The sequence below is a fragment of the Telmatherina bonti genome, assembly GCF_933228915.1.
Source record: "Telmatherina bonti genome assembly, chromosome: 18".
NCBI lineage: Eukaryota > Metazoa > Chordata > Actinopteri > Atheriniformes > Telmatherinidae > Telmatherina > Telmatherina bonti.
Window position 1 is genome coordinate 19,038,946 of NC_136616.1, and position 11,651 is coordinate 19,050,596.

The 11,651-nt window shown below is 41.3% G+C and overlaps 1 protein-coding gene across 2 annotated transcripts in view; it reads left to right on the top strand.

The window, feature by feature from the left end:
* rbpjb (recombination signal binding protein for immunoglobulin kappa J region b) overlaps positions 1 to 11,265 on the top strand; it is a 45,947-nt gene extending 34,682 nt beyond the window's left edge. Inside the window, exons 3-11 of one of the 2 annotated variants that reach the window (XM_079257295.1) lie at positions 1,779 to 1,874; positions 4,039 to 4,204; positions 4,332 to 4,506; positions 6,959 to 7,096; positions 7,248 to 7,360; positions 7,617 to 7,757; positions 7,935 to 8,090; positions 8,229 to 8,332; positions 10,891 to 11,265. In XM_079257295.1, coding sequence (XP_079113421.1) covers positions 1,779 to 1,874; positions 4,039 to 4,204; positions 4,332 to 4,506; positions 6,959 to 7,096; positions 7,248 to 7,360; positions 7,617 to 7,757; positions 7,935 to 8,090; positions 8,229 to 8,332; positions 10,891 to 11,215 — 1,414 coding nt within the window. In that variant the 3' untranslated portion in view covers positions 11,216 to 11,265. Of the gene's footprint in view, positions 1 to 1,778; positions 1,875 to 4,038; positions 4,205 to 4,331; positions 4,507 to 6,958; positions 7,097 to 7,247; positions 7,361 to 7,616; positions 7,758 to 7,934; positions 8,333 to 10,890 lie in introns of both variants that reach the window. The other variant, XM_079257294.1, reaches the window with a different exon arrangement.
* The last annotated feature ends 386 nt before the right edge of the window (positions 11,266 to 11,651 follow it).

Below are 11,651 nucleotides of genomic sequence, written 5' to 3' on the forward strand. Positions count from 1 at the left end.
CATCTTTTAAGATTACATAGACTTGCATTAGTCATAGCTGGCCACTGTGCTAATATCATGAGATGTGTTTTTGGTTCCGTGCAAGTAAAACAAACAGAAGAAAGCCTATGTATATACTCAATGTCATAAGAGTTAAGCTTGATAAATGCACTATATTAGTCTGACTCTCAAGTCTTTGTGGTGCCTTTATATTCCATTTTTAAAGCCAAGTGTTTTTTCTTTTTTTAACCAAAATATTAGATTTTATAAGAATTAAGACGTCTCTTAAGGTCATGATAGCCTCAGTGGCAGCTAACACTAGTATATTAGGGGGGTTAAGGAAAATCTGATGTGACTAATACTGATACAGTCTTTGTATAAGAAGGTTGAGTAGAGTGAATGTGTGTGTGTGTGTGTGCTTTGGGTGACACATCTGTGGTGTGATATTTCCTGGAAGAGCAGCAGGTCAAAGGCACCATCAGAGGTGTGACATGCGCCGTGCAGGCCAGACATCAGCATGTTTGGACTGTGTGTTCTGTATATAATCAATCAGAACAAGGAGCGCTGGAGTCTGACATGATTGCATCTTTTAACCTGATCGTATCTTAAGGACATCAGTGTTGACATGTATCTTTTAATCAGATGTCAGCTTCTGACAGTTTGGGTGGAAGTGTACGCATCCATCCTCTAGTTTGATATAATTTCCTACATGCTGGGCTTAAACGGCAGAAAGCTGATGAAGATAGTGCACGTGGAGTTCAATGAGTCAAGAAAATGTTAAACTTAGAATAATCAAGGATGATTCTTCTCTAGAAATGTGTCATTACAGCAAAGTAAGACAATATTTTCCAGTCTATTATAAAACGGATAAACCACAATCCCTCTTACATTTCCTCCTCCACTTCTTCTTCCTCATCCCCCCTCCCACTGCAGCACTGCGAGGGGGGCCCCTTGCTTTTCATAACAAAGGCAGTCTAACCCGAGTGTGTGGCATGGTATTGCGTGGCAGAGTGGAAAGCTGTGTGTCTGAGCGGAAAGGCATGTCAGGTGTCACTGGCATCTGTGCCTGCGGCAGATTGAGCTGAGGTGTGTTCATGTCAACGTACAATGCGTTTTCATTGTATATTCAAACATGATGTGAGCCTCTCATTCTGGCATATTGTTGCCTGACTCGTCTCTCATAATATTAAAATAATAAGCCTGTGTAAGCGTGAAGGAGGTGGGGAGAGGGGAGATTTTGGCAGAAGTAATCGGAGCTTGGACCTTTGCAACATTTTGACACGAAACAAGAAGTCTTTGCTGGTGAGCTCAGCTCTGCTGTTTGTTTTTTTTTGGGGTTTTTTTTGTCAGCTCTGTCGATTTTTTAGTTTTTCTTTACTTCCCTTCCACACTCCTCCAGTCCCTACTTTTCTTTTTTTTTTTTTTCCTACCCCTTCTCCTCCATGGTCCTCTCACTTGATCCTCACTGTTCCCCTGAGCTGATCTCTTAACGGTCAAGCCCACCCCTGCTTCGAATGGACCCAGCTGGGGGAGAACGTAACTTTTTGGCAAGCAGGTTGTGCACGCTCTGAGGCCTTCCAGAGTCATTTCGAGTACACTATATGTTCTCATTCCACATTTGATACTTGTGTATTTATATTTTTACATCCATATATGCTAAAGCATTGCTTTAACCGGTATGATAATTTTTGGTTACCAAGTTACCAATCAAGGGGTTTTGAATATCAGTTCGTTGCCAAAAGACAAAGCAGCCATTGAATGAATCGTTGCCCCCTTTTTTTTTTCTTTCTTTTCTGCAGAGAAGCGATGAGGAATTACCTGAAGGAGCGAGGCGACCAAACTGTCATGATCCTGCACGCAAAAGTTGCACAGAAATCCTACGGCAATGAGAAAAGGTAAGCCAAACAGAGATAGCAGCAGCTTCTTTAGTCACTTCCACTCAGGTCTTATTGCTTCAGTTGTGCGCAAACATTACACCGCAGCCCTGGAACTTTCTAGACATGTATCCAAAGGAGGCGCGTGTGCTTCAAAGGTTTTGGCCAATGTCAACTTGTGGTATTAAAACAGGTAACTGTTTTGAGGAAATGATAGATTATGTTGGCATATTTCAAACATGCAACATCATGATTTGGCAGCCTTATCGACCGCCCTCAGGATAGTTTTTGCATTATGTCCTGTTTATTGTGACGGCATGTTGGTGACATTGGCGTAAAAACTTTAAAAAGATCAGCTTTCCTAGTGGCTGAGTTGGTAGAATCAGCATATAAAATGCAGTTGTTGGAGTTATTGGCATCAAGTATAAACACTTCAACTTGGCCTGTAATCACTGTCCACCTTTTAGAAGTGGAGCTCTCTTTGTTGAGGATTTATGGATGAGTGGTGCAAATCACGTAAGGGGGTCAGGTTGAGTGAATGGAAAACACATTCCAGCTTTTCTCTGCGCAGAGTAGTGAGCAAGAGGAAACGAGTTGTAACCTTTTGCATGATGCCTTGTTCAGGTGAAGGCTGAAGAGAGCCGCATGGAAAGGGACCACAGAAAGCGGAGGTTGGATCTAAACGTCTCCAGAGGGAATCTACTGGTTAAAACCATGAAAAATTTTGCTGTCAGGGTTCAAGGCCGAGAGCAAGACGGTTTTCAGAGGCTTGCGGCGCAACTTTAACCTACTGTTGTAATGTTGCAACAGTTTGTGATTATTGACTGTTGCAACACTTCAGCTTTTTTTTATCTTTTTTTTTTTTTTTTAAATCATTTGTTTTTTCTTCCTCAGACCATTTCTGAAACTGATCTCACCTTTTAACCCACGGCTCTACAACTTTCTATAGCTTTTTTTTTTTTTTCCCCCTTCCACCTCTGCCTCTTGCTCATTTTGCAACTCTCCAGCTCTCAAGCCGCCTATTCGTTTGGCTGAGCTGCAGAGCTCCTTGCGATCTCATCAGGGCCTATCTCTTGGTAAATCAGACGTCGCACGCCAACTCCCAAGACACCTCAGAGAGTTGGGAGAGCAACATTAGGGAAAGATGAATTCTTCAGATAGTGTTTTGGAGTCTTGGCCAGTTAAAGTGACAGCAGTGAGGCAAACTTGAAGCTGAAGGGACCTATGCAACCACTTTGTCAAGTGGCCATGCTTACACAGGGTCAGCTGTCGGTGATACTGGGTTGTAAGTTGCTGGATTTCACAGTCTCTGGAATCAACAGTCCATGCAGCCACAATACTGACAGATTCCTGAGCGAGGCTGCTAAAAAGGCTTCTGCTGCATCAAAGACACAAAGAAAATTACCTACTAACCATACGTTGATCCTCTTCTACACCTGTCTCACACTTCATAACGCTACTTAGCATTGTAACAAGCGAACCTATGAAACCCCGGAGAGTAGGTACACGGAGAATGTTAATGTGCTCTCTCCCTCTTTCCTGCTGCCTCTTGCTGTCTGCGCTTTTTATAGGAGGTGAAAGTAGACAAACACCCACAGAGGCAGACACAAGCATTGCGAAATAGGTCGCTCTCCAGTTCCACACTGACACACTCAAATTCATTTCAAGTGTGCTCCTTAAGTAATGAGCTGATTTCATGTCTCACAAAGCTGAAGATGTCTTTTTTTTTCTTCTTTTTTTTTCTTTTTTTCCATGATACTCTGTGGAGAAAAAAAAACGAGGAATGTAGATATGTGCATTTTGACTTTTGTGTTGTATGGTGGTTTATATTTACCAACGAATCATTTCTATGCTGGACATATTATAACATGCTGGAATAAGTTTGATAGTCAGAATAAAGTTTTTAGCGTTTGTACAGAACGTGTTGATACAGAGTTGTGATCATGGAGGAAAGGTGGTGCAAGTCTGCCCTCTTTAGGTTTCAGATGAGTCTTGCACTATTTTGTTTGTCTTCATCTTCCAGTTCCTTGTTTTGCTCATTTCTTTGTCTTAACCAAGCAGTCCATATTTTCATTGAAGAATTAGAAACTAACTTCTTTAATCATCTTAGAGTGAGAACAGATTGTTTGTTTATGTTGTCTGTCAACTAAAACCCACCATGGACTGAATATTTGCCTGTGTGCAGGTTCTTCTGCCCTCCTCCCTGTGTGTACCTGATGGGCAGCGGCTGGAAGAAAAAGAAGGAGCAGATGGAGCGAGACGGCTGCTCCGACCAGGAGTCGCAGCCTTGTGCCTTTATTGGCATCGGCAATAGCGATCAAGAAATGCAACAGCTCAACTTAGAGGGAAAGGTAAAGCTTGAAAAGCCAGAGATTTTAGTGTTTTTTTGTTTGGTTTTTTTTTTGTTTTTTTTTTCCTGTTTGTAACTGTTGATTTCTTTCCTCTCACTTTTCCCAACACGTTCTTTCCCTTCACCAGAATTATTGCACAGCCAAAACCTTGTACATATCGGACTCCGACAAGAGAAAGCACTTCATGTTATCCGTAAAGATGTTCTACGGCAACAGCGCAGACATCGGCGTTTTCCTCAGCAAGAGGATCAAAGTCATCTCCAAGCCCTCCAAAAAGAAGCAGTCCCTTAAAAACGCTGACTGTGAGTTGTACATGTTTTTAGTTTAGTTTTTTTTTTTTTTTTAAACTAGATTTTACTGATTTATTTATGTATTTATTTTTACCAAATCTTTATTCTCTACATTAGTGCCAGTTGTTGTGACAATTGCTACATTTACATGGGAGTTTTTTTTTTTTATTCCTGTTTAATTCTAAATAAAAATTAATTCCACTTTAAACTGATGAAAAATGACCATGTAAACACCTAATCCGTAATGCAAATGTCTATTCAGAATTTAACTTAATTCTGATGTAAGTGGCTGGTTTATTCGCATTTTAATTGCGAAATGTTTAATTCCTCTCTCATGTAAACCTTCATTCCCCTCTAAGTTAATTCCGGTCGTTCTGCACATGCTCCTAACCATGTCCCGTCCCGATGCACGTTGTTTTGCCCCCCGTGTTTGGTGGTCTATCTTCCTTCTTCTTTTCAGTTGCTGAAAAAAGTGTAGTAGTATGCTCGTGTTGAGCTAGTACTTCAAAATTACAATCAAAATAGCAGCAAAACTGGTATTTATTATGTAGTTTTTACCAGTTATGATTGAAAAGACAAGAAACACGAAGCTAACTTTGTTTACTTTTGATAGACGTCAATCCGTCAGGTGTGCCCTCTGTCCAATCAGAACCCTTCCCAACCCGCCGCTCTGAAGCAGAATTAAGTAAGGATGGGTTCATGTAAACCTCCATTCTGAATTATTATTTCCATGTAAACTCGTTGGAGAAATTTTTCATTTGGAATGATTTATTTCCAAATTATTAATTCCGAATAAAAAAAATAAAAAAATTTTTTTAAAAAACCCCATCATGTAACTGTACCCTGTGTTTGTTGACAGTGTTATATCGCCATAAAACTTATTTTTCCAATGACTCTTGTTTTAGGCATCGGCTACCACAGGTGCTCACAATCGAGGACTGATGTGCAGCGCCTGTAAACATGGACCCTGTTATCAAATCAAATGAAATCAGAGATACTTTATTTATCCCCGAGGGGAAATTTAAGGTTTAAGCCACAGTGCTCGGTTAGGATTGTAACAAAACGCTGTGTGAACAGCTTTTGGTGGAGGCAGCGTGATGGGGTTGGGTGACGTCTCACTCACTGGAAAATCTAGGCTTCTTATAATTGGAGGCTATCTCAGTGCAGAGAAGTACAATTCTGCAACCAGTAGCAATCCTTTATCTCCACAGTCTGGAGCTGGACTCCATCAGGGACTACCTCCAGAATTCAGGAGTGGAAAAGGTGGAACTGGTTGCCTTAAGTCCTGACCGCAATACCACCGACCTCCTGTGCATCAGTTCAGGTGTCAGAGTGATCAGCACAATCACATTGGACAACTTGTGCAAAATAAGACTACATTTGTTAAATGCATAGTTAAGATTGCCAACATACTTAGTTTCTTTAGACTTAATAATCCAATAAGCAGCGAGGCTCATCAGCAGAATGTCATGTAAATTGAAAATAAACAGGTTAAGGGTTTATCGCCGAGAAGTATTGTTACAACTGAGCAAATATTCAACCAAAGATTTCACTTACAGCATAATATAAAGCCATTTTCTTAGGTCTTTAAATTTTTTATTCTTCTGTGTGGTTTAAGCTGCAGAAGAGCAGACTGAAATTGAAAGTTTAGTCCGTTTCTGTTCTCTGCTCTGAAAGTCGTTGGCCCAGCAAACATTGGTTCCTGTTGTTGACAACACAGAAGGAAATGCAATGAATAAATCACACATTTGGTGGAACTTCATTATCTGTTCAGAAGAAAATAAAAGAAATGGGCTGTTTTTTCTGTGTTGTCATGGACACTGATTTAACCTTCTTTTGTGTGAAAGATTTCCCTGTGAAAATTCACGATTCACCATTAGTTGTAAGTCCAATGCCTTGAAAATCATTTGACAATATTTTACAAAGCAAAGCTGTGATCTTTTAACTTTTCTAACTTTTGAATTTATTTACATTTATAATATGTTGGAAAATCAGGAATAAGAAGTAAGTTTCCTCTTGCTTCCATAAGGCTTTTTTTTCTTTTAGAGCTTTATAGAAAACATTCCTTCCTTGTTTTGCAAAAATCCCCCCAAGACCATTTTCAGGTGATATTAGCACACATTTACTGTTTACTTTATAATATTGCTGTGAAAGTGACTTAAATTTTAGCAGGATTTTAACAAAGTCAGGTGGTAAAAATGACAGATTGAGGCTCCAAAACTTATCTCCGATAGCAGCGTTTCGGTTCAGACTGAACTTCCCGTTTGGGAAAATTCATTTCCCACCACTAGAGGTCAGTGTTGTAACTATAATAATCATCCAGTCACCCAGCTGTGTGACATGAAGCAGGCCTCCTCTGCCTGGCTGTTTTTTTGCGCCTCTGATCGCTGCGAATGGAACGTGTAATTTTTTTCCGTCGTTATGTAACCCGTCGGTGTTTGCCTGTTCTCGCCTCTGTCCGCAGTGTGCATTGCATCAGGCACCAAGGTGGCGCTGTTCAACCGACTGCGCTCTCAAACAGTCAGCACACGCTATCTACACGTGGAGGGCGGCAACTTCCACGCCAGCTCCCAGCAGTGGGGGGCTTTTTACATCCACCTGTGTGAGTCTTCATGAAGTTGCAGGACTTGATCAGTTTGTTAGCGGTCTTATCAGAGTAAATGCTTATCAAGCAGGGAATGCAGGTTTAATCACGCTCTTAGGGGGTTAATTGCAGGACTGATTGTTGATTTTCTTTTTTCTTTTTTCTTCAGTGGATGATGAGGAGTCAGAAGGAGAAGAGTTCACTGTGAGAGACGGTTACATCCACTATGGTCAGACAGTCAAGCTGGTTTGCTCTGTCACTGGCATGGCCCTTCCCAGACTGGTAACAATCTCACTGTTTGATATTAGTGAAGTCAGACATGAGTTTAGAAGTTAGACACATTTTCTGATATAGACTCACAACAGCAGCTGCTAAAACAACACTTTAAAGGGATAAACCGTTGGAAACACTCACACCAAACCCCTCTTTTTATCTTTTATCCCTTGTTTAAATCTACATCCTTTTACCTTCATGTCCATCCGTCTTTCTGTTGTCTCATGTCTTTTTTTATTTTATTTTATTTTTTTCCAACTTCTAGATTATCCGAAAGGTTGACAAGCAAACGGCGTTACTGGACGCTGACGATCCAGTCTCCCAGCTCCACAAGTGTGCCTTCTACCTGAAGGACACAGAGCGCATGTACCTGTGCCTTTCCCAAGAGAGGATCATCCAGTTTCAAGTCAGTGTCATTTCTACATCGAGGCATCTTTTATAACGCTTTTCTGCAGATGACTTGTCTAGTGAAAGCTCTTGACCTAAAGTTCAGTGTTTCCTGTGTGCTGCGCTTTTTGTTCCGTTCAGAGATGATGAAGAAGTCAGGAAGCCTCACATCTCCTCTTTCTTCCCTCTCTGCTAGGCCACTCCATGCCCAAAGGAACCAAACAAGGAGATGATCAACGACGGCGCCTCCTGGACAATCATCAGCACAGACAAGGCCGAATACACTTTTTACGAGGGCATGGGCCCTGTCCACTCGCCTGTCACTCCCGTGCCTGTGGTAGAGAGCTTACAGGTACAGAGAGGAGACATGCATCCTCCAGCATGGCACTGCGTGTTATTGTACTACATGCCTGAGCAGAAATGCTATCACAGTGAAGGCTTGATACACCTGTGTTTACTGAGGCTGCTTCACCCCCCCCCCCTTCTGCAGTTAAACGGTGGAGGAGACGTCGCCATGCTGGAGTTGACAGGACAGAACTTCACTCCAAATCTGCGGGTTTGGTTTGGAGATGTTGAAGCAGAGACCATGTACAGGTGGGACCTTGGTTTGAATTTCTCAGAGATCATCCATGTGATTTTTGACTCCCTTTTTTTTTTTTTTTTTTATAAGGACACATTGTTTCTTTCTCACTACTCTGTTATTTACACAGTCTGTAATTTACCATTTAAGTCTCTTTTCTCCTGCTAATCGGATCCATTGTTTGGACACAAGAAGCCCGTGTGGCTAATACGTTTTACTTTAAGTGATCCGAGGAGTTTATAGATCCTAGTCACTTAAATCTTAGGTTTTATGTCTGGTTACAATAACAGAGACATGAACGACTCAGCGCTGTGAAAGCTCTCCAAATGCTCCGTCAGATTTAATGGCGTCAATGCCTTCAATGCATAATGGTCCAACTACCTCATATGATACACACTTATCTCAGCTTTAGTGATGTAGTTGGTGCTTAATCATGTCATTCAAGTTGTTTAGTCTGACTGTCACTGTTAATCTAATCAGCTTTAAATAATAAATAAGCCTGTAATGGCCCGTTTAGATGTGTAAAGAGGTTAGATTTGCTCGATTTATGTCGCTTAAAATGCAGCACAACTATAAGGAAATGGATTATATTCTCCTTATCTCGGCCTCTGTTCACATTTCCTTATTCTAAAACAGGACAAAAACAGTTTAAATGACACCGTAAAGCTGAGATGGAAAAAACAAAGTGAATTCTCAGAGAGTATTAGTAAAACCCTGAAAAATAAAGGACAAACAATGTGACTGTCTGGCTTTTGGGTGCAGTCTAAGTGTTTCATTAACACTCGGTCTTTAAACAAATGCAGGCAGTAGTTGACTTGGTTCAGTAACACATAACTCAAGCTCACATGCTCATTCGTAAAGAGGGTTACGTTACCTTCCCAGAAACACACCCTTGTAAACTTTAACCTTTCACATGAGGCTCTGAAACTGACAGCAGCAACTCCAACAGAAACATCTCTGTCATTCAGCTGGCAGCTCGCTCCAGCTGTGTTCGGTTTATGTGAATACCGTTCCATTAAACATTGTAAATGCGTTTAAATATCAGAGTTGTGATGATCACAAACTGTGTCACGTCACGCCTTTTGTGTTGTAGATAATTAGAGAAATTTATTTTATGGAATGTACCATCTCGTTTTTCAAGAGGGTCCAAAAACATAAAACAATACATCATAATCAACAATTACACAAATTAATACGCAAAACAATACATAAGATACAGACAAAACAAGACAAACTTTCTCACTCCTACAACTCTCCACACTCCTGCCCATGTACAGATGTAAGACACAAAAATGACACAGTCAGAATCAGTGATGTCAGAATCAGTGATTATTGAACATGTCACAGAATTGGGGGGGAAAAAAGGCAATAATGTAAAGAGAAATATGAGAATAAATTATGTTTACTCATTATTTTTAGTAATTATTATTTTTATTATTTATTGGGTTTCTTTTTTCTTCCATTTTCTTCTCCTTCCTTCTTGTTTACTTACAAGATAACTACTGAGTAGTAGCTGTGCTTTCTAGATGTAACCTGTAGCTGCTCGGAGGGTAAACACACCTCTGATGTCGGTGGGACGGGATTTACCTGGACTGGTTTATCTGTGTGGAGGAGGGTTGTTGTTACAAGCTGCAATAGTCAAGAATAAGCTTGATTGGTCAATGTTCGTTTGGAGATAATCTGATTCTGTTTTGTAGCAGCGACAGGAGAGAAAAATGAGGAAAAACAAGGCAGTGATGTATACGTATAGTATTGATCCACGTAGGCCCCTGCTTTGACCATAAGTATGATAATCTGAACTCTTCCTTTTCTCCTGACTTCTTTCTTTTGTTGAAGCGTCCTCATAAATGTCAGATTCACAGGAAGGGAAGATGACATTGGCATTATGTTTGTGTTTACATGTTGAAGTAAAGTTGAACAAAGACGTTTCCATTAAACCTAGAATTGCGCAAAAACTAAATATCGCAATAAAAATCACAAATGGAAACACCTACATTTTGGAAAAATAAAAGTATCAAATATTGCTAATAAAGTGTTTACGCTCTCATGAGGTGGATTTTCAGACGTTTTGATGTAGAAATATATTGCAAAAGTGTAATAGAAACACTTCTTTCGCATTTCCGTGTCCTCAGATGTGACATGGGGGGGTCATGACCAGTTCATTTTCAGTAAAGATGGCGCAGCGTGAAACAAACAACATCAAATTTCAGAGTTTTAGAAAAGAAATTTAGGGACAAACTTCGACAAGCTGTAGCAAATTCTCCACTGCAAATGGAAAATCCCAAAATGACGCTACGCGGCCACCTTGTCAGCTGCAATTTTTGTAAAATCTCGTTCCTCTCACGAGATTTTATGAGACTTGAGGCTAATTTGCTAAACGCAGCGTTTTTCCAAAAGCTCTGGAATTGAACAAACTCGTCATTTTGCTCACTATTAAAAGAAAACTCTAGAATAAACTGGGTACATTTCTATATTTTGTTTGTCTAATAAGTCTTCACACTATCTCATAGATTTCTGTTCGACTTAGATCTAAGAAAAAATGAATGAACATCTGTCTTTTTCTGAACCGCAGGTGTGCAGAGAGCATGCTCTGCGTGGTGCCCGACATCTCTGCCTTCCGCGAGGGTTGGCGCTGGGTGCGGCAGCCTGTCCAGGTGCCCGTCACGCTGGTGAGGAACGACGGCATCATCTACTCCACCACACTGACCTTCACCTACACGCCGGAGCCCGGACCGAGGCCTCATTGCAGCGCCGCCGGGGCCATCCTGAGGGCCGGAAACTCCAGCCTGCTCAGCAACAGCAGTCAGGAGGCCGGCTCCGGTGTCTACGGCCCCAACAGCACCTCCAGCGGAGGAGTCACATCCTCATCCTCCACTGCGGCAGCTGTGGTGTCCTAACGCACACAAGGGAGGGGGCCCACTCATTTACAGTATGCCTTGAGAGCAAATATACCATAAGGTATATAAAGACTATAGGAATGAAACCGAACTGACTCACGCTAAAGTGCTGCGTATTACTTTTGGATACAAAGAAGCTGAAATGAAAAGAAAAAAAAAACAAATCCCGGCAGGACAAAGGAGCAAATGCAGGGGGACAACTGAAGGAGTGACATCATAAAAAAAATGTCAACCAACAGGGAAAAAGCAGCTCCTTGACACCCCCCCCCCCCCCCCCCCCCCCCTTTTCTCCTGTGGTTACTTTAGAGACCTGCCTTTCTAGTCCTGGTGTTTGGAATGAGTGAAGTTCCGTCAGGTTCAGAGCACCAGCACCTTCCTTCAGCTGTGAGAAACCACAACAACAATACATCCACCGTGTCCAAAAGAGGGGGAAAAA